Source organism: Apostichopus japonicus, chromosome 4 (genome assembly GCF_037975245.1).
Source record: "Apostichopus japonicus isolate 1M-3 chromosome 4, ASM3797524v1, whole genome shotgun sequence".
Classification (NCBI taxonomy): domain Eukaryota; kingdom Metazoa; phylum Echinodermata; class Holothuroidea; order Aspidochirotida; family Stichopodidae; genus Apostichopus; species Apostichopus japonicus.
The window spans coordinates 7,818,173-7,842,296 of NC_092564.1; the positions used below are offsets into that span (position 1 = coordinate 7,818,173).

General features: G+C 36.8%; 1 protein-coding gene across 2 annotated transcripts; it reads right to left on the reverse strand.

The window, feature by feature from the left end:
* Positions 1 to 619: 619 nt before the first annotated feature.
* Positions 620 to 23,569, reverse strand: LOC139966331 (INO80 complex subunit D-like). 2 transcript variants are annotated; one of them, XM_071969217.1, is made up of 10 exons: positions 23,272 to 23,569; positions 21,862 to 22,096; positions 20,495 to 21,192; positions 11,713 to 11,803; positions 10,875 to 11,087; positions 9,391 to 9,491; positions 7,679 to 7,812; positions 6,793 to 6,919; positions 5,885 to 6,151; positions 620 to 5,460 (listed from the first exon to the last, which is right to left on the reverse strand). In XM_071969217.1, exons 2-10 carry the CDS (start codon positions 22,074 to 22,076, stop codon positions 4,349 to 4,351), a joined length of 2,958 nt encoding a protein of 985 aa, XP_071825318.1. In that variant the 5' UTR covers positions 22,077 to 22,096; positions 23,272 to 23,569; the 3' UTR covers positions 620 to 4,348. The 2 variants fall into 2 exon arrangements, with proteins under 2 accessions (XP_071825318.1, XP_071825319.1); XM_071969218.1 differs by lacking the exon at positions 23,272 to 23,569 and adding an exon at positions 22,952 to 23,240.
* Between the last annotated feature and the right edge of the window lie 555 nt (positions 23,570 to 24,124).

Below are 24,124 nucleotides of genomic sequence, written 5' to 3' on the forward strand. Positions count from 1 at the left end.
GTCAATATTTGAGTGAAATAAAAACATACTTATTAAAAAGGATAACAGAAAGAAAGCAAGAAAGAGAAGGACACTAGTATGACATTTGTATAGAATATCAGTACTGCACTTATTAAATGGTATTGCCTCCAGTTACTGTTTCTGAAGACAAAAACAGACTGTGACTTACTGGCCAAGATTAGCCAGAATGTAAAGATGTGTAGTGAATCCATATGTGTGTGCAACAAGATATGATGACTAAAGAAACTTATTTTATTTGACTGATTTAGATCATAGCATAAAATGCAACTTCTGCTTTCATATGATAAACAATATTCAACGTTTGCTTATTCCAAATGAAGGTTCACAGAATAAGGGAATATAATAACCATACCCCCCACCAACGAGGCATCATCAAATGCAAAGAGACTTTTAAAAATCTTTACCATATCTAGGCGATAGATATTAACTGTCTCCTCAAGTTTCCCATACAAATAACTCACTTAACATCAAACCGACTACAACTAAAGTGTTATCCTCTTTTCTCTAGACCAATTTTTAAAAATGAGTGTAAATCTGTTTTATATTGCTTGTTAAAGGATTGTAATGTCGGAGACCTCTGGGTACTTTTTTTAACATTAAGTCTTTCGTTTGTTTGTTCTCTTTCTCATTATATAGTCAAGATAATATTACACTACTACTACTACTAGTTTAGACATGACCTTCTGGAATATAAAATTATACACAGATACAACCCAACGTCCACTAATTTGATGTTGTGTTTTTACATGTTTTTAATTTTACAGTTTGATATCAAAAATCCATATTCTCAAGGTAATCTAATCAAGATGGTACTTTCAAATTATTATCATTCATCTATATCCCTGTAAGAAAACAGAGAAAACATACTTTCATAAATACTACCCCACCCCCCCTCCCCCTGCACCCACGAAAAAGAAAAAAAATGACAATCATGTCACAGAGAAGAAGAAAGCAGCAGTATTGGTTTGCAGCATTTTTTACCAAATGTATGGGCTATTGATCCAAATGAGATTAATGAAAATATGACAAATCTTGTCACTTTTTTAAGCTCAGAGACAGCTACTCAGAGAGTAACTGAGAATTCTGTTAGAGTTTGACAAATATCACCCAGAAACTGTCTGTTTTAGTAGCGTTACTTAGGCTGTAGTGGGATAATGGTATTGGAAAACATTTCCACAAACATTTTTAAACACACTACTATTAGGAGAAACTAAATTATGATATTTTAATAGGCAACACAAATAGAAATATTTTCTATTTGAAAAAAAAAAGACAAAAAACTTTAAAGTGGAGCCTAAAACAACCAGAGACAAATTTAAAAGAGGAGCATACTATATTTTAAAGCACCTATAATATTTGGTCAACACTTATTGCAAACCTACAGTCAGCCAGACACTCTACATAGAGCTGCAACTTGGATCGCACCGGACACCTTCGGAATTTTTAACCGCATGAAGATCAGTGAGGGAGTATTTGATGATTTTGATGCCAAGCTCAAAATTGCTTCCCGCAGATACTTTTCCACAGAAGAAGCAAAGTTGCAAAACATCAGAAAATGTTTGCACTTTTACTTCGGTATCTGAAAGATACTTTGTCTAGTCGAGTTAATATGATCGACAAGTATCCAATAGCATCGTCAGATATTATCCAAACCAACTTTACACTAGCATTTTAAACAGTTCAAGGTAATGTAACAACCTCAACATATTGGCTTTCAAGCATATTGTTGTATACCCCCATCAGTAAAAAATGTCTCTTCCCTGCCAGATACACATTACATGAGAGAACATCTTTTCCACACATTTTACCAGGTGCTTTGTTGAAAGAGATACAATATACGACACTTTCATCATGCTAAATAGTGCAAAATCAATGAGTAATTACCCGAATCACATGAAGACGATACAGACGACAGAGTTATATATATATATATGTGCAAATACTCGAACAATAAATACAGAAGGAAACAGGTGCAATGCAACTGATGACTTTCAAAAATTCCAAATCCAGTGGTTTTTATCAGCAATCTGACAATTGTGAGTATCTCTATGTCTTGTGAAAGAGAAACTGGCTTTATCAATGTTTTACACGTCTGTTCCGACATGAAGCTAGCAAACTGGAAATACACTTTCTCTTCCAGTGTATTTAATTACAGAAGCAGTGTTGCAATGGCAACTAGGTTCTAGTGTAGCCGACGACGAATTGTATTCTGAAAACAGAGCAACACCGACACGTGCATCCGCAGTCTTTGAGAAATCACATGCTAAACATGAGAGAGAAAAGTGAAAATTGAGCCAAACAAAAGCCAATTATCATAAAACATTGTGTGACAATGATGCTCTCTTTCACCACAAGGATTTAGTTCATGCAGGTGCTACAAACACAAGATTGTTCAAAAATCTTCGAAGAACTTTGAGTGACAGTAGATCTCTGCCTGTAAAGGTTCCCCTCGGCCAAATATGAGCCCTCTTTCTAGGTGTTCCCTTTAATCTCTTTGTTCCAAGCTTAATGCTGTCACAATTCTTTCTAGACAAGGTCAGTTCTACTCTCTTCTCAATATGGTTTACCGGATCTTAGAATTAACATTTACAACTCACCAGAAAAAAATAAAACTACAAATCCCTAAACACAAACATTTTTAGACCAAATTTTGGTTTCATTTAGTCTTGGAATGGCTTCTAAATCTATTTCAGTGTTCATACACTATTCCTTACAAGTCTACAACAACAACAGAAAACAAGGGAAATTAAAATGAGAAATTTTAGGGACATGTTTTGTCAGAATTAGGAGGTTGCTGTGAGCCTGTACAGAAGGTCAAGGGTCAACATTACAGCCTTATACTACAATCAATGGGACATTTTACTCCAGCACTCCAAGGATCCATCACTGACAAGTGCTGAACCTTGCCTGTTTGTCAGAATTTGATTTCTTAGGTTTCACTGTGGACTTGATACAGAAAGGTATACAAAAATATCTGAAATTTTTCCACACAAAAAAAAAGATGTAAAAAAATACAGAACAAAAAACACAAATCACTGGTACAAAATAAAATGTTGTATAATCTGTGTGAAAGTAACAAAAGAAAACAATTTCGAAGATTATAAGAGCAAAAGTATCCCGGGGAGCAAATAGAATGAAAAGGAAAGAATGTCATAAACTGTCATAAGCCCATTTCTTTGAGGATATGAGAAACTGTTTTAAAATGAAGTATTATTGACAAAAAACACCCACTGATGGGCATCGCCATCTGACCAGATAGGTCAACATTTTGCTTTTCACTCAGTAATATAGGTATTTTGCTGGGCAGTTCTTTTCAGTCTTAACTCCCAAATTTGTGAGTGCATTTGGTAGTAACAGAAAAGTATCAATCCATTTCAAACGACTCCAACTTTTAGCAGGTTTTCATACTCTGGATGTCAGTTTGAGATAATTTTTCAAAACCAACGGTGTATTATCCAAAATAAGATTTCATCCACTAAGATGCAATTCTGGATTAGCATTTTGTCGTATATATTTACCAAACGAGCACTAATTAGCGAGTATAGTCGTTTATCAACCAGATGTTTTCTTCATACCTGTGCTAATGTTATGCAGATATGCAAATAGGAAAGTTTCATTAAAATTTCCCCAAACATCTCTTTGCCATTTGCAATGGAACTTGACTAGTCAAGCTAGCAAACTGTATTGTGATGGCATTTTAGCATCTAAGAGCATCACAGAAATGAACCAAACTCAACATTAAAAACTGGCTTTAGATTAAATTTTTGGCTTGCTTCTGTATGACGAAATCAATCTGACGGCTGGTGGGTAGAGATTTAGACAATGTGTACCTGTTTAATATTGATGCACGTAAATATATGAGAAACATGGACCAGTGTACCAAGATTCTATTTAACCTATTACATGGCTACTGCATCTACTTTGAGAACGGTTACATGTTACTGTGATCGAAAATTTTCTATTTCTCCAACGTAGATGAAATAATATATATGTATGGCATTCACCATTTTTTTTTTCTTTACGTTTCTGAATCGTAACATATTTAATCCATCTTGCTTCCTTGACGAATACTCTAAAACACTCTGCCAAAGTTGACCCGGTTTCTTCACTTCATTCGATAGATATTTATCAGTACTTGCTCGGCTTTGTTGGATGAACATCTTCAGTTTTCACAAGTTTCCTCCGTACAGACCACTGGGCGAACGTCGTCCCATATTATCCATGGGTAACGCAATACCGTATTCAGAGCCTGCATCAACCCCTCACTGGCGTGGCTTGGTGTATCTTCTTCATGTCATCATAACCCACGAGGACCCCCGTTTCTTCGTCATGTCTTGGGAGGTGGGACGTTGTGCACGTTACTGCCATTATTGACCGACATGATCGGCGAAGAGGTCGGCAACGGCATTGTTGGAGGACCGCCGAGCCTAGGTACCCCCAGTAGTGCCTGCTGCAGAGGTGTGAACTGGCTCGGAGATGTGACGTGCGGCTGGGACATCGAAGTACCGTTGAGGTTGGCTAGATTGGCCACCGCTTTCATCAGAGATGGGTCCACCACAGAGGACAGACCAGCTGCAAATTGATGTCTTTGTTGCTGCTGCTGTAGCAGGTAATTTGCAGAGTTTGCTATTTGCTGGAAGTGAATCTGGTTTGCTCCTGATACATCTAACGACGCGGAATGTGGGATCAATCCGTTTGAAGAACGGCTGAGTAAGTTCTGTGCCATCGGCCCAGAATTCCATGTCTGTCTAAAGCTAGGTAACACCGTAGGCTGGCTGACCACTGCTTGTATGAGATTATTGTCCCCTTGTGTTGCCACGTGAGGCTGGGGGGAATGTTGGGTCAGACTGTTCACAAGGTGAGGGGTCTGCGGGGACATCGCCGGGGTCTGCACTCTCTGCAATTGTCCGTGAGTGTTCGGCAGCCCCTGATTGAGTCCTATCTGCTGCGACATGGCTGCCATGTGTAACATTGCACTTGCAGGGTTCATAGAGAACATACCGTTGGCCATGAACGCATTATTTAATGCCTGCGAATTACTCTGCTCCTGGCCCTGGGGAATACTGCTGGGAGAGAAAGAGTTTGGAGGGCAAGCAGTTGGACCTGCCAGAGCGTTCAGAATAGCTTGATTAGCGACTGGCTGTTGAACAGATGGTGTACTGCTGATGGTTGAAGGCACTGTATTTGGTGGCAGGATCATGTCACCGTTGGGCTGTGAGTCCGCCTCTCTCATGTCCTCCATGAGTTTATTTGCAGCTGATTGGAGGTCACTGGGGAGGTCATCTCCTACCACATCCTCCATACCGGTATCTTCCTCATGAGTTCTATCTTCATCCTCCTCTGCATCATCCATATCCAACTTGATCTCCTCAGAAACTTGAAACAGCTTTTCCAGCACATCCGCTTCCTCCTTTGAATAAAGGCTGTCACCATTTTTGCCTGGAGGTGTGAAGAAAGAAAAGCATTAAATATGATGACTCACTTATCTTAGTCGATGTCACGAGATTAGGATCGGAAATGTCCGCCAAATCTTGCATTAAGTTACAATGATGTTTCCCTTCTCAAATGCACAAAGTTCAACTAAGAGAGGGCACCGATACTCTGTTTGTGGTGGGGTGCCATGTCGCCATGGTCAAAGTTATAGATGCTTCAAGAATCTTACATTGCTCAACTACTCAAGTTTATGTCATCAAAACACTATCTTTCTTGACTAAGTAAATGTTTGCAAAAATTTGCTTCTCAGATGGCCCCCTTTTTTGGTAAAAATGCTAACTAGTAGAGTCCTTAAAAAAAGTTAACCCCACCCGGTCACAATTCTACTATTCCTTGGTTAACGTTTGGTAAATGTACAAAAGCAAAGTACCTCCAAAGAATTCATTAAGATCTGTAAACTTTGGTAAAATTTTGGACAAATCTTCCTCCTCTGCGTCAGAGTTAAGAGACTCTTCCTCTGCTACCATGTTCAGATCAGCATCGTTCAAAGAAATACCCAGATTCCTTTCGAGGATGTAACTCATCTCATTCTCGGCGATATCTCCCGTTGAATCCAACTTTGTGGGAGACGGGCTATTCTGAGAGGCGGTGAATTTGGTGCTGAAGGAGGGCAGACTCGGCAAACATTTGAGGGGTTCTGAAATGAAGGAGCAAAAATCGTGTAGGTGGGGAGGTAAATATATACAACACAAGAGAATCACCATTTAAAAAAAAAAACAATCTGAAGCAAATATGTGTAAAGGATAAAAAAAAATATAAAAAATTTAAAAACTTGAAGATCAATGCAAGGGAACTGACCAAGAGTGTCACTTGGTGCTGTCTTGCTAAATCTTTCATATATTTCAAGCAAATTAATGAAAAAGTTCATAAAATTTATGCAACATGTGAAATGCAACGTTTCAAAAGGGAACTGGAAACTTATTAAAATAAGTGGTTATCACCGTCGGTCACAGTGTCAATGAATAAAGCCCTACTGTTCCATTACAAATGATCTACATCAGCTGTAATAGAATCTGCAGATCTGAGTTCCTAGGGAGAAGACAAAATTACAACTTGGGGAGATTTTGCTATCCCTCTCTCTGTCTCCCAGCTTATTTCCTAAGTGTCCTCTAGCTTTTCCTAAAATTGGCAACCATATTGTGAGAAACAGGTTCAAGTTCTTCCACCTAGTCCATATAACCAGTAATTAGCACAAACTAGCCATGGGCAAATTTCCATAACAGAGTGAAGGGACATGATCACAGCTGTAAACCTACCCAATACAGAAAATTAACTTACCCGCAGGAGGAATGGGTTTCTGCGGCCTAACGTTCTTCTTCTGTTGGTTTCTCCTCTTTCTAAACGGCTTCGTTAATGCAAACGGTTTCGTCTTCTTTTTCGGCTTCTTCAACTTAGGCTCTACCCTCTGTAAAAGACGAGGATGTATGAAATATATATGCTTTTACTTCAAACAATACTTTAGGCGCCTGTACCAGACCTACTTTGTGTTACTCAAAATAAGATTGAAGTTGATCAAAATAATTATACATCCTTCTAGATACATTTCTTTTTCAGCATACATTTTAATAACTTTAGCCAGTACTTCATAATTCATAATTCCATTCTTTCCGCTAGACGCCATTTCTGGGTAGAATTAGTCACATATGACAAATGACAGTTTCATGACTAGTTTAATTGGGACCTCAAAAGTTATTTTCAATAAACTGCATTGGTTTGTTTTCTTTTTTGCTTTTCCTTTAAAGGTTTGAATGGCATAAAATATTCACCAAAATCAAAGCACTTGCTGCTGTATATTTGACGACTTAATTGCTCTGGCTCCAGCGGTACATAAAGTCTTGAGATCCAAGGTTGATAAGATTGTAGACAATACTGTTAACACCTCTTAACTAACCAAAGGAAAATTTAACTGCCTCTACAATACTATGATTAATTGGGAATTACATCAAACAGAAATTAATAAAATTAATGAATAAAGTTTTCGTGAATATTCATCTTTGCCCATTAAAATAAAACAGAACTAATTTTTTTAAGCATGATACAGGGTTCTGCATAAGTAACTTGTTCCACACCATATGTACATAGCAGTAATAATAGTACAGATAAAAATTCCAATCTTCAACATATTTCAACAGTTGTAAATCTTTTACATCCAGACATCACTCACCATTGTCTTGGCATGTTCGATGCAAAGCGGCTGTTCATTGATGACATCAAAGCAAGGTTCGATGCACCTCAGTCCTCCAGGAAACTCTGCAGCACATTGATAGAACAGCATCTGATTCTCATCCTCAAGAATATCTGAGAGGAGAGCGACGTTACCGTTAAGGAAAACTTATCGACAATTAAATATGAATGAACCACATGATGCACAACTAAAAATCATGGATTTGTAACTTAAGGCAGGATTTCACAAGTTTGATTCATTATTTCTGGTGTTGTGACAAATTTCTGGACTATTTGTAGGATTTAATTTTACTTAAACCATTGTTGTCCTTCTCTTTCTGGCATAAACCTCCTTCTTCCTAATTTTCTCTGACCATACAGAAATTAGCAACATCATAACATCCTCTGAAGTCTGGTTTGAACTTTCATGAATTCTTAACTTTCTCCACCAATACGTCATTGTGTACTGTGCATACATTAATTATTGACATTGAGTCAAATCCCAACTCCTACTTCCCATAACCAGCGTGCAATCTCTTTAATTCAGTTTTATTTAAAACTTGACATATCTGTGTCTGCATTTAGCAGCTGTGTTCACATAATTCATTGATTCATGCTGTTTCTTCTAATAGCATTTTCCCCCCTCATGTTTGTTCTTTTTCTTACTTCTAACTCTTCTTAAAAAAAAACTTCCAGACAGCTCATGGGGTTTACACTGCTTATGAAGTGAGCACTTACTGATATTTCCTTTGAGACATTTTCATTAAAAGCCTTTTTGTTGGCAATATCAGCATAAAATGAAGTTTATTACTGTTAGTTGATAGCAAAAAATGCAACACAGGCGGCAACAACATTAGCCACAAGTCTCATTAGAGACGGCTAAGGAACCATGAAATTCTTTTACATTACACCATTACAACCCTTCACATCAACAAAAGGATATATATAACTTACTACACTTAAGTGAATAAATGGTATTGTGAATCCAAACAATTATTTACAAAGCAATCACTATTTTGCCTTTGAAACCTAACGACTTGGAACTTATGTGCTGAATTATGCATGACTATGTACAACTGTTTCACAGAGCGAGCTCCACATGTTCTTAATTACTTACAGTTCATTTATAAAAGGTTTAGTCTTAAATTTCATGAATGGTGAGTTCTTTAAGCAGTTTAGTGTTAGGTCTCATTCTGCTACAGTTCAGTTGTTTTGAAAATTTAATCTCACAGTATGTATATTCTTTGTTTATTACAAAAGCCAATGCTGTGGACATCTTGTTTTACTGTTGTGTTTGAATTTTTTTTGTATCATTTGAACAGGTATTTCCCGCCCCCCCCTCCCTCAATGCCCCCTTGCAATTGTAGCATTACTGTCTTTTTTCCCCTTTTAATTTCATCGTGTTTTGCTACTCTATGTGCTTATGCATTCATGTTTGTAGGTTGTATACTTGTGTAAAGCACCTATTTGAAACACACCATCATTATAGGCACGGTAGAACGGGTGCTGAGGTTGTTGTAAGGAGACAGGTAAGCGAGGAACGAAGTAAATACATCATCATCACCACTACCACCAACTACCATCATCATCACCACCATCATCAGCACCACCATCATCACCATCATCATTAAAATCATAATAATACAAAACTTTGTGGTGTGGTTCAAGACCTACTGGACAAATGAAGACTCATATTTGAAAATCAAAGGATACGGCGAAAGCAATGTCTAGCATAAGGGACAACCTCTTCCTGGCAGTCCTCCCCATTCTCTTTGCTGCAGCAAATCCGCTCAGTCCTGTTTGGCAATGTTGGTCTGGTGGAAAGGAACAAAATATGCAAAGAAAACATGAAATCAAAACTGCTGATAACATGAGGGAGGGTCAAACTTGTTACTGGACACAGGTAGGGTCAATGCAGATATCCATGTCACATGGTGCATTAATAGTAAAGTAGACTGTGTAAGTGTATTTCCAGGGCTTCAGAGAGTGAAGTCAAAATGAAACACATTACAGTAATAAAGCTCTTTTTTTTTTGTAGTTTTAGTTTTAGTTTCATTTCAGAATGAAACACCCTTTCTAAATGATAACAAAAATTTTAGTCTTTCGGAGTACAAACTGCTGCATGTGCACAGTTTGAAATGCTAACTATTTGTTTTTTCTCAGCGACAGGTTGATGTATGAAGTACTCTGTGTGGATAAGGCGGATACCTATTTGCCTGGATATGAAACAACCTGTTACATACTTTTAGAATCTCTTTCGATAACTGTCAGAATAAATGACCAACTTCCTTTCTACATATATATCTCATATCAGGTTGTTAACCTGAGATCAGCCCATCCACCCCATGAAGCTATTGTAGGACAATGACACTGCTGAAGTGAACCCACTAGTCCTCAGAGTGCTCAATTAGTGAGCACCGCAATAACAGCAGCTTGCTATTGAAATGCTTCTAAAAACACATGTGATGCAACTGTTGGATGGGCAGATCCCATCAAGGAAACACACTGAATATATATATAAATCCAATTTATGACACATTCATGCTGTTGTAGACAACAGACACATAATACATATTCTGAGTGGAAACTATCCACTTGTGTTGTCAAATTATTTTTTGATTGACCTAACTACTATCCCATCTGTACTTGCAGTTTCCTACATTGTCATAAACCAAGGAAACAGAAAAATCACTGGACAGTAAAAAGAATGGGGGGGGGGGGTGGATGGATTGTAAAAGCAGATCATTTAATTTAAAGCAGCTGGTCGCATTTTGTACTTAAAATCACAGAACCATATTTGCTTCCCAACAGATGTGCTGTATGAACGAACACTATATAGAATTTTCTCAAGTTGTGACAATGGGTGTTATCAGCCAGTATCTGTATCTATTAACCAATACAGCAACCATGTCATGGTGGTAGAAGACACACAGTGATGTTACCACTAACATCACATGGCTTACCCTGGCACCCTACCCCCCCCCCCCCCAAAAAAACACCCTCATCTTTCTCCAATGCCCAGGGTTATTTTTCTTCCACAAAACAAGCCTGCATTAAAACTGGTATTCCAATGCTAATAATAATAATTTTTACAGAAAAGGAGAAACCCTTTTAATTTTCTCGACAGAAATAAAACAAGCTGTTCCACCCACTGAGTGTACTCCACTGATTCCTTTAGTGTGGACAAGATTCCGTACCTTTCTAGTGGTCTGTTCTGGCTTCGTAAAAGTGATACCGTTGTACCAAAAGGATGCGCCCTGGCAGACTGAATAATCCTCCTGCTCAATTCTTTTCTGGATTTCTGTTCGTACCTGTCACAACTATGTAAAAACTTTAATTTCTGGCAATTTTGACGAAGAGACGAGCAGATTCCTTGCGGCCGCTCGGAAGCACCACTGACAAAGGTTTTCCTACAACAGAATGGAGTAATAAACATATCTGGCATGAATTCTTAGAAAAAAACAAAATCCATTACAATCTTGCATTATCACCTACATAAGGAAGCAAGGTTAGTACAGAAACTAGGTCACAAGAAAAATATTTTTTCATCCCTCTGTGTTAGGTGTGGCCATATTTCTACCGCAAACTAAACTAGTAACACCCATATTTGCTTTTCTTATTGATGATAGTGGAGAAAGTGATAACATAACACAGAATAAACAACAACTACACATAAACAATAAGGAAACACGGATATAGGACAGTCCCACGATCCCCTTCAAGGAAATACATCTTAAATCTTGGCAATCCCTAGTCTTCAACTCCATCAACTGCTACGTTCTACAGAAGTGATCAAAATCCACAAATCTGTTAAGCATTAACACATACTGCAAGAAACAAAAGTAAGAAGAAATACACACAAAAGGGCAATTTTGGCAAATCCCTAGTCTTCAAAGTCATCAACTCCCACGTCTAAGTGATCAAAATCCACAAATATGTGAGTATGAACTATACGAGTATATACTACTATATGAGTATGAGTCTGTACCCTCTCCAGTACCAAAGACACGGGGTGTGTTTAAAACTGCAACTTACCTCTTGCTAGCATGAGAGCTCCATTGGTATCGATGCCTCCATAGAGGATCACCTTCTGAGTCACTGTCATCAATGTCTGAATACTCTAAGCCTGCAAAAACAGAGAAGGTAGAACAAATAAAGAACAAGGACAACCCAACCATTATCATTAATCTATGTGAAGAAGATCCTTATTAAGTATAACTCCACCAAAACAGGTAACAAAAAGTTAACTACGTTTGGTGTTTGAACGTTCCTTCGTATACAGTAAAACAGAAGGAAGAACAAATTTAAGAACAAAGAAAACCCGATCATTATCATTGACCAATGTGACGAAGACCCTTTTTAAGAATAATAACTCCACCCGAAAAGTTTACCCCGTTTGGTGTTTTGAATGTTCCTTTGTATACTGTACTACAGTGAGTACTTGAGTCTTCAGCACTAAGCTGCTTTGCAGTTTCCAGTTCATCACCAGTTTACGTTTTTAGATCCATGGATAAAGTATATGGGAGATTACAAGGTATCACTTCCTATTGGCACAATAATAATGTCAAACATTGACAAAGTGACAGCATCAAATGTGATATAAGGATACAGTAACTCCCTGATGGAACAAGATTCTCTTAGTCTTTCAGAGGACGCACGTTCAACACAAACATGTAAGATGATCATGATGGTAGGATTTATCTCCTTTAAGTACAGTAAGAACCATGGCAGCCTGCTTATCACAGACATCACACAACCTAAAGTCCTTCCATTTGCCAAGAAACTGAAGTTAGCTTTTATTAGTTCAATAAATGTTGAGACACCACTAGAACGTATGTGTTTCATAGCAAGGGCTTTAGAGGTGACTCTGAATGCACATCAACATCACTTTTCTTACTACTGTACAGTTTACCCACCTCACTTCAACTTGGTTTGAACCTTGCAAACAGCCTTCATTCCCAAGGAAAAGTTTGTAACTATAGTATGTCAAGATGTACATGGTGTGCGGTAATGATACGATAAATTTGAGACGAAGAATCCACGAAACAATTCCCAACTGCTATTTTAGTTAAACCTTAAAGAATTGACTAAATATTGCGTTACATGCAATGAAGAGTTCATTAAGGAAAGTTTCTCAATATGACAATATGTTTACCTGACAAGATAACATTTGCTGTTTCAAAGACGCATTCAGTATATACAGTTTGTAAACCTCATAAATGTCACTTAAATGTCATAAGTTCCTTGTGCCTAATGTGACTTTTGTCAGAAGTAATTTAAATTTATAATATTTGAAGACCCGCTATCTGTCAGTTGAGTCTTGTACCAAAATTCAACACAAAAATCTGGCTGAAGAACAGTAATACTATTTATCTGAGTATCAGATGAATTTGATTTAAAAGCAGATCAGAATTTGCAGGAATGGTACAAAATGAAAAACTAAGTATTTGGTTGGGGGTGTATACTGTACTTGTCCCCATTCAAGACAGGCACTCAAATCTACCTACTGTAGCCTCAAAGAATTGCAAACATTTGATCAATGTTCCTCCACTGTGACCCCTTTTCCGCGTCAACTCCCACTTCCTCTCCCTTTCATAGTCTACTGTACATAACAATCTGAAGGCTTACAACATCTACAATTCCAGTTTTATTTTCATCCACTTGAATTCTGTTGGTACTGTACATACACTTAGCTAAAGTTATCTGGAGAATGGCCAAGGAGGAAGGGGCAAGGAGGATGATGGGGTAGGGGTGAGAGTTTGTTTGATAGGGGCGGGAACTACAATGAAGGTCTAATAAAGTAAAGGAGGGAGTAAATATTTGCTGCACTACTATATGAAAATCTTAACGGCAAACCGATATACTACAGACTGGTACTTTAGAAGCAGGTTTTATCATACCAATCATCTATTCTGATACATAATCCAGTAATAGTGTGGATCTTCTTACCAACATTAATAATCACTGAAAACATTGTAACACTGAAACCTACTAAAAGCACACTAAAAACAGGTAAACCTGCAATGTATACTAAGAAAGAAAGACTGACTGACTGTCATGCAGAGGGAAGGTATAAAACTCTAAAAGTCAAATGAAAAATGCAAACAATTAGTTTGTTCTGCAGAAAGTTGCCACAATACTTCACTCAGCCTTTTTAACTCGCCACTATAAGGACTGTTTACCCACGGTACAGCATTCCTGGTCAAGGACATGCGCTACAAGACAGTGCATTCCTAATTTCCTGAGAGCGTGTTCAATACGCAGTTCACAAATTGAAATTATAATTGGATTGCAACAATCACAACTCAGATGCTGTGGATTAGCAGTCCTGAGAGAACAAAGATATTGAAGTTGCCAAAAAAAAAATACTTGGTAAACACAAACAACCACTGAGGTATAACAAAGTATATCAATTTACCCCTTGAAAAAAAACACAGTTTTTTTCTAGTTTACATCCGGGACGCCTAATTACCGCATGCTATTTTTTACTTTTTATGGTTGCTCAAAAATATTTTGAAGGTAGTATAATTCTTATATTATAGTTAGGCATTTAGAATCAAGGTAATACAGTCAACACATTTTGTATAAACACAACCTGTATTAACTGTAACACTATAGAACTGAACTCAATGCTAGACACTGTGCTTACCAAACAGTTCTGCTAGTACACAATACACCATATATAACCAACACAAACCACAAAACATGATGAGTTTTGAAGCTCCTATGTGCAGCATTTGTTAACCCTGATAGTAGATACTGTACATACTCAAATTGTGAAGTTGACAATTTAAATTAGTTTCAACTTGATTACTCTGCTAATTGTTCAATCTGTTTTGACCAAACAGTTCTGCTAGTACACAATACACCATATAACACCAACACAAACCACAAAACATGATGAGTTTTGAAGCTCCTATGAGCAGCACTTGTATACTGTACTGTACATACTCAAATTGTGAAGTTGACAATTTAAATTAGTTTCAACTTGATTAATCTGCTAATTGTTCAATCTGTTTTGCTTCTGTTAAATTTAGATAATTGTATATTTTGTGCAGCTATTTGATCAGCTAGCCTCCCAACATTTTTCTTACTTGGTGGCCATGTGCATACTTATTATTAATTAATAACAGGGTCCATAATTTTTCAATCATGATTCATGAATGTGGTTAACAGTGAAAGTGACTGTTGTTAACACTTTCGCTTTGTTTTAAAGCCACATTGATGGCGCACTTAATGAACCCAGCAAGCTAAGGATACACACATGATGAACACAACAATGAGAATACAAACTTTACACTGTGTCCACAATAAATTAATCCCCCTACAGGTAGAAAAAGGGTGATAATAATTCCCAAAGTACAGTACTTTAGCATCCCATTTCTTCAATCCAATCTTCTACATATGTTCAAAATGTCACATCTTGACCTATAATGCTTTAAAAGTGGCTTCGGGAAGGCTAAAAATATTCATACATGTTGTGATTGAATGATGCAAATTTCTCTGCTGAAGTGTGAAACCACACATCCAACAGGGTTCGTGATTCCTTGCTGCATTTTATGAGTGTAAACTGTGTGCACAACGTTCTTATCCTTAATAAGAGGGATCCACATACCTCAAATGATATTTACACACTGTAAACAATATTGTCTTTGACTCTTTGTACAATAAACTGCAGACATACATAATACAAGATATGAAATTTAATCAAGTTTTACAGTATTTATTGGAGTTATCATGTTTGTAAAGTTCAGACCTTGACCTCTCTTGACCTACAACCTCCATATTGGAAAGAAAAGGATTCTTGTGCTCAATAAGTTACCAATATACACTAAAGCATAGTAGCATACCAAAGTTTTACTTCTGCAATTTTCATGTTTACAAAGTTCTCAGATTTGGACTTATGTTGACCTACACAGAAAGCATAGTTTGTTTCTTCCAAAATTATCTTTTGAAGTTATCCTCTCTACGAGACTTTCAAAGTTTTACTTTGACCTACAGTACTTACTATTGTGAAGCCACATACCAAGTATGAAGTTAAACCATCAGTTTTCATGACTTTGGTGTCAACAGGCCACGGCTCACATACACATACAAACACCCATATATATATACACACATACCATCACCATCACACTGATTCCTTTGGCCTTTGCCGATTAGGAAGGAAAAAGTGCTGACTGAAGACAGTAGACCAGATAGCAATTGGGATATAACACATTATAACACAGTATACTGTATGTCGAGAGGATGGCTCGAAATGCAAACATGGTTGTATGGCGACAGGTCATGTGAGGAGTAATATTAAATTTGTATCACTATACAGTATTTCCACATTTCTTGCACTTTGTTACATGTAGAGTATGTCTCTTTCTCTTACTACATAGAAACAGTATTTGAACCTTCATCCTTATCCCTTTAAAATCACTTTTGAGCACTGGTAGATTTGAAAGGAAGAGAAAGTGAATATAATCTTCACGTGTACACAATACCAATTGGCATTCTGTTTGCAAATGCCGTTAAGTTCTCCTACCCAACACTTCCCTATCCATCTCGAAATCACTCAGTCACTCACATGGATTTTATTCAAAGTTTAATGTTTGGTCTTTTCCTGGCTCATAATCTATTATTTGCCCTTGTTCTAATTATTTCTTCATTATCCATGCCAACTTCCTCTTCAGAAAGGGACATATTGGATTTTTTTTATCATAAACTCCGTTTCTGAAAACATCAATCCAGGAAGTTTCATCTTCTTTGTAAATTGCAGGTTAAAGTTCATTTCTGTTTATAATTGACAACATTTTCAAAATAAAGCAGCATTTCATAAAGTTAAGGGCTGAAATATAATTGTACTTAAAAAGTAAAATTCAACAGAGATCTATACTATTTGTAATAAAGCTGAACAGATTTGGCACATTAATTTGGCAAGCAATTCAGTAAAGAAAGACCTGTAAAGTGAAAAGTGAATGCATTTGTACATGGCACAGGAACTTCCTAACCAATGTTTGAGAGTGGGAGGATGGGGGGGGGGGGAGGAGAGGCTGGAGTACTGCAAATAATTTTGTTACTCTGTTATGACGGTCATCTTGGCAACGAGCATCCATGTTTTTTTCTTCCAGATTCTCAAAAACTTGATGTTATTGTAACATACACATACAGTGACAGGACTGAGTGACCATTGTCTACACTTACACAAGTTTGGCAATCTACACCAGCTCCCTCCCGAGTCGCTATACAACCTCTCAAGACAGCCTCGGTACTAGGAAACAAACAGCCTATCAAAACGTATATAACCAAACTTTGTTTACTGTTCTCATATTCTTATAAATTGTTTTTTAACATTTGTTAAAAATTGCCAATCAATATGAGGTAACTATCAATACTACTAGCCATTCAGGACAATATCAAGTGATATGATGGAAAGCTTTTAACAAACAGTACAGATTGTTTGCATAATGCCGCTGTTCTGCAGTAGTCCTTTGGGGATATAAAATTTATGCAATATACTGCTTTTGTTTATGGTGGCAAATAAATTCAATTTCACTTAATATTACTCATAATATTGAATATTATTCAAAATATGAGTACAATTGATCTATTAGCTACTCTGCTATATATTTTTTAGCCATATATGACGGTATGACTTTCATGAACAAGTGAGTAATTAAAGAATATGTTAAGAAAGCTTGTTGCCCTTTATGTAATGTTACACATACAATCACATTTTCCCTCCCTTATAACAAATGAAACTTCAAGCAAAATTTACTGCATTGTTATGGGACTTGAGTGATTGAATTCAAGTCCTGTTGAACGTTGACTAAAATCAATGCTTAAAGCTCTGAAGAAGGAAACAGGCAATGAAGTGACTGGAATTTTCAGATTTTTTAAAATATTTTCATAGAGAAATGTAGATGAATCATTTTAAAGCATGCCACTCAAGATCCAAGTTATATGAGCTGCCAGCATTTGTTTCGCTAATGGTAGGTGTCCAATTTTTTCCATGATAATTGACTCATTATTCATTTCATTTTGTCCTTGTAACTATAGTAGCAATTGTAAGTTTGTATATATCATAATGCATACTGTACAACTACAGTCACTCTCTACTGTACCACAACAGTGCCAATAATAGCAAAATCAAAATGAATGAGCCAGGACCCAGATGGCATACATGTATAAGTAATGAAAAGACGTGACTATGACACTGTTGGCCCTCCAAATGATAGTAAATGAGCAACTCTCAAAGATTTCTGGATAAAGGATACCAACCAATATACTAAATAGTAATTGACCATATTTGATGAAAACTTCTTAAATGTTTCCAAGAAAACTGAGAGTGGTTACTCTTGTCTTGTGCTTGTCATTTTACATGATGAAAGTCAGTTTGTTAATAGAATTTGTTTATGTAAGGAAGAAAAGTCTTTCTTTATTGATGAGTAAAATGTTCAGGTTGTAATTGATGGCGAAGCTTACTGTGATTCTGACGAAACAAAAAATTAATATATTAGCAAAAACTGATCAAATTAGTTAACTCAATGCCTAAGATGCAGTCTTATATCAGCAAACAAGGTGTAAACAAAGTCTCACCATAACCATATGGCAATTTTTTAGTGGCAGTCTATTGGGAATATGAAAAAAAAAATCCATAACATTTTCATCGCCACAGTCCTAGGATGGGGATTTTCCATCCCATGATTCAGGAGAAGTGAATTTTTGAACTTCGCGCCAACTCTAATATATTTGGAGAACGATGGGTGACTGTGAAGTCATCGGGGCACTTCGTTTCGGGGCTACAGGGACGCTACCATAAGCAACCTTCACTACTTCACTGTAGTAAGGAAAGTTAAAAATTTCTGAGAGTAAAATAGGGATTTAGATGCAAATTTCCTGGTGAAGTTGCAAGTTAGCAATCTTTCGGAGAGTTAAAACATTCTAGAATTCCTGAACTAGTTCTTCTTCATAATATGTTGTTCAGATATCTGTTATATGAGACATTTTCTTGAATCACAGCCATACGCATTGTCTGTACACATTCCTGTGTATTGTATCAACTACAGTATCAAGGACAAGCTGTGAGATCTTTTGTATTCACAGCCATACGTGAAGTCTGTACACATTCCTATGAGCGTATCAAGGCCAAGCTTAGAGTGAGATCTGATAGAGTCTGATCAATGTGCCGCACTGACGTCGCGTCTCGACGTAAGTCAGTGTTAGATTCAAGTTCTCTGGCAGGACGGGCCAACATTTCAAGCACTCTATCACAGAAACTAAAATTCATCACAGGGCAAGGCTTAGGGCGATACAAAGGCAAAATATGATATGACCGCAAGGAGTGGATCCCATTTTTCACTATAAACTTCCTTTAAAACAATCGTCCCATAGCTTAAGCCAGGGATGTGTTAAGTAAGGATATACAACAAGTTTACTAAGTCCTCACGCTTCAAGATCAAAATTTAAGGAATGGATAATCTTTTCAATTTCCAACTTGTGATTGGAAGGTTTTGAAGTTTCAATGCTAATGTTATTTGTTTTTTTCTCATCTATCATGAGTGTGTCCTGTCATACTACAAAGTACGAACAATAGCTGACAAAGAGACAAAGCTTTGACGACTAGATTTACACCTCCAAGATCACAGGCTTATCCCACAAGAAAAGTAAGAATGGCTGTACACATGCAGTACTGCATTACCAACCATGAAATGTTTCAGTGCATAACAAGCTAACCCTAACAACACGTAAAGACAAGTTCAAAATTCTGCAAGTTCAATTTCATGTGAACTGTTACTCCATTTACAACGTTTGAAATCAGCAAAATTGGACCTGAGCTTTAACAACTAGCAATACTGTATCATCATGCCATTTGGGTCTAGGCCCTACTATAACATCAGCAGACTACTTGGGGCATTGTGTAGTAACTGCAGCTTCTTATATAGGGTACTACTGTGGGCCCAGACGTGAAACAAAAACGATCCTTGGCGGCAACAAACTTGCTTCAAAGAGAATCTCATTCTTGGGTTTTCCAAACTCACTTAAAACATCCCTACTTAAACCCAACAATGTCTAGCCATTGGTATCATTTATACTTTGTATGGCTTTTGTGAGGTTTAAAAACTCAAGTTTTGTGTACAAAAGCTAGATGGATCTTATTATTTGTGGATTAAGTTGCCCATATTGTGCAGAATGTTGCTTGTGATACCAGATAACTTTGTCACTATCTTTTGCTATTTTCTGTCTGATATTTCTTGTTTCTATTGTCTATAGCTATGAAGCAATGTTAACTTCTAAGGGCATATTCACTAACTATTCATTTTTATAATGTGGTTATCATCATGAACATACACACATAAGTGGAAAACTTGCTGCATCTTACTCTTGGGAGTAACTTTTGAATGAAGCTCATCGCAAGCATAATTACATCATTGAATTTCATAGTCGCTACATAATTGCACCAGAGAGATTTAAGAATCTTGATATATACTAGCATAGATCTACAAAAATCCAGTGAAAGATCTATAGCACTGTATTAACAACATTACCTGTTAGTGGTTGGATGTGTCAGTGTACTACTCTTTCTATTCATAATCTTCTATTATATATGTATGTTCTATTTGTAAATAACTTGAAATATGGTCTTTCAATTGCCCCTCACATTCCTGGCCTTCCTTAAGTTTGTCTGGAAAGTCTAGGAATTCACTTTCAACAAGATACCCACCAACACCTCCACCCAGAGTGTCCCACAACCCCCCCCCCCTCCCCTCCCTCTCTTTAACTCTTGCCTGAAATATTCATTTAAAAAAATTCTTCAAACAGTACTCACTGAAAGGATAAAGGTCCTGCCTTTGTTCTTCCCTCTCCTGGAGGAGCTGCCTTAAACTGTCAACACTGCAAGTATTTATTTTCTCGTGAAACAATGTCCTTGTCCGGCAGGGCTTCTCTCTTACTAATAATTCTTGAGATGAGAGTTGAGAAAAAGCTCTCAGTTCTGACAAGTGATCTGACTCCTGGCCCTCACCGTGTCCTGGCTGAGCAGTCTTCTCGTGGGAAGTCCTCTCCGAAGTACTGTTATCTTTGCTTGAAAGTTTCTGCACTTTAGTCCGTACATCTGTATCTTTACGTTGGTTCACTCTGGAATTTTTAGTGGTACTCTTTAATTTGGTCACACTCTTATCACTGGGGAGAATACTACCAAACTTATTAAGGTTCTTAAGGATATCTACAGGCAAGGTGTTGGAGCCATTAGGTAAAAATGCACTTAAATGAGATAAATCAACCACTGATTCCTTGTCAGAATGCTTCCCTTTACCGGAAGATGTCTCTTCCTTGTTTCTAGATTTGTGCTTTTCCCTTTTCCTCTTTTTCTTCTTCTTTTTCTTATGTCTGGACTTATTTTTGGACGGGTCTGTAGGGACTTCACAACCGGGATCATTTAACAATCGATCTTGATCTGCATTACGCTTCCTTTTCTTTATCCTCTTGGGTACCAGCCCCAGGACCTGCATGTGACTGTTGCAATACCTGTTGAATAGATAAGTAACACAGTGGTAACAATGGGAAAGAAAAGACTGGCACCATCACAGCTCTAAAAGCAGCCCTCTACAATACTCAGAGTAGTGCTGTTTTACATGGCTTAGTACTGACCTGTAATTTGGGATTATTGGACAGATAATGGATGTCAAATCAAATTTAAATGTTCAATTACATTGAGTTGACATTCCCAATTTCCCACATCATCTCAAAGAGTGCAAGAATGTCACTATGACAATATACTGTACCATGGCTTACAAGTATCAACACATAGAAGTGAAGAAATAAATCAGTTTTAGATCAATCCTTGAATCAATGAACCAACGGGACCTTTTCTTACACATAGATAATAGTGGAGACAAAACAATGTTTTGCATGAAATTTAATTTTCAAAATGTAAAACCACTGCAAAAGCTAAACCTAAGTTAATACCTTTCAAGTGAATATGTCACTACCTTTCAACCATGCAAGGATTACATCCACATTACTAAATATTGTACTTGAACTATAAAAGTTGGTGTAATTAATGTACTAAATGGTATCAAACCTTGTTTACAATGTATGAGTAGTTTAAGTAATAATAACAAACGAGTTAAAGTGTGATACAGTTTAGCAGAATAGTGAAGGACATTCCTTAAAATACCAATCCATACAACTTACTTTCTCTGTTCTGCAATTGGTATAGCATTTGTGCATTGCTGATGGTTGTATTTAGCCACAAATGAGCACTGTCTAAATGGTGCAGACTTGTCTTCCAGAACATGTCTGATGCAGAACCCAAAGCCATTGATACGTCGTTGCTTGCACAACTTCGCACTGAAGGAGCACAGTAACTTTTTGTCTTCTGAATGGTGGATGTTCTTGCCTTCATACATCCCGTCAAGCCCAATTTGGGCTGTAAGAATAAGAATGAATGCTAGGTCATACAAAACATAGTTTGTCTTTTTTTTATTATTACTTTTTCATAGGTTAAAGTAGTGTGAATAGTGATGAATTTCCATTAAGATGAAAGAGAATGAATCATTTAATCATGAATGCTGCTAACTATAGGTTGTTGTTTACCTAATACAATCATGTCACATTGTCAGAACCAACTTAAATGGTAACTTGTAGATTGAAACATCCCACAAAGGACAAACTGTGATCACAATCAGATTTTGATCACTGATCATGTGAGAGAAACAACTTCACCTGCTTATACAATGAAATAGGAGGCAAGTAAGACAAGCAACAATGAGGTTCTACACTGCTTGAAATCTTGGGACTGATCAAATTGAAAAAGACTGAGAACTATAACTGTTCCAAAAAAACTGATATCACACAAAATAAACATAACTTATATCATTTATATTCGCTTAAAGATATTGAACAATATGCTACATTTAATGTGACATCGTCTAAACAACTCACTAATGACTTTGACCCAATATTCTTAGGAAATGGTTTGGTTGATACCTAAGCCTAAGAGCCTTAGGCATAAGTTTGGTCATTCCAATCACTTTAGGCTACTTAGACTTAGTATTTATAGTAATGACAGATGTGTCTTTATGCATTCAGCACGAATAGTTATATAATCAAACAAATCCAACTTCTCCTTAACGTGTATCGCCAAGAATGGGTAAATATTTAGGCCATAAGAGAAACTATTGCCATTACTGATTCAGCATTCAACGACACGATTCTTGTGACCTGGGTCTAGCAACAGTAAAGCTTAGGCCTGTATCAGTAGCCTAACGTTCACAAAACATACCATAGTGAACGTCACATAATAAATGCGAAAAGAACTATCAGGTTCAATACTGTAATTTATTTAACGTATTCCCGAGAAATTAAGCCACAAAGATGTTTCTTATTGACTCGTTGGAAGTTATAAGTATTTGTCTGTTAATCAAAATAGTTGAGCCTTAAAGCTGTACTTATAAAGTACACAATGGCCAAAAGCGACATTTTTTTCGAATTAGCCGCTGACTTATCATAGGATAGGCTCCAAACGTTGATTTTTCGGAATTTGAGAAATCAAGACACCAGGTCTCAGATAACATGCAACCATATCAAAAGATAGTAACTTACCACTCAGAAAACCTCGAAAATTTGGTTGATGGAATCAAGTAACCACACCCAGTTTTTCTGGCCAAATATTTTTCAAGATGGCGATTGTTGTTGCGTGCTAACATATGCATAATTGGCCAGGGGCGTGTGGTGTAACGAGTAATGCAGCATTCAACAAAAGGGAGAACAACAACGTCGTGTACATAGTGTGCACACTGTTTTCAATAGTAGGAGGCCTGGATGGGACTTTTTTACATCTCTCAGAAATGTCAAGGAGAGTATTCACACTTTCAAATTTCTAGAAGAAATGAAAAGCTTATACATATTTCTAATATTTAGGTACAAAATAAACTTAAAAGAATACATATTTGAGATTTTTTAAGAACTTTTCTCTCAGGGGTGAGTCATGTTATGTGGTTTCAATCTCATATCAGCATAAAAGTACGGAAAATGAATGGAGCGAGGCGAAAACTCAAATTCTTACAAAACAGATACAGGAGAAGTAAAAGCGGATACATATTTAACAAAATATTTTAATAGGCCAAAACTCTAAACATCATGTGTCTTCCATCTTGCATGTTGGATTCTCTGTTATATTTTCTCTGCTTGAAATCATTAATTCCCTACAATAAAAGTGATACAATCCAAAGTATTGAATATTCACATTGTCAATATGCTCAGTTTTTAAGGATATTCAGCCACTATATTCTTCACGTATTATTCATTAAGAAATCTTGAATGCGAAAGAATATGGTTTGCTCGTAATTGAGTTTTCTGAGGATTCAAATGCTGAAATGTGAACGTTATATTGAATCTATAAGTAATGCATAATTAACACGCTATACTGAACATACACACTAGTCTACAGAGTTCA

Coding starts and splice junctions, on each gene's coding strand:
- LOC139966331 (XM_071969217.1), bottom strand. CDS start 22,076: ATGTATGAAGGCAAGAACATCCACCATTCAGAAGACAAAAAGTTACTG. Junction 21,193..21,861: donor CCAATTGCAGAACAGAGAAA/GTAAGTTGTATG, acceptor TCTATTCAACAG/GTATTGCAACAGTCACATGC. Junction 6,152..6,792: donor GAAACCCATTCCTCCTGCGG/GTAAGTTAATTT, acceptor CCTTCATTTCAG/AACCCCTCAAATGTTTGCCG.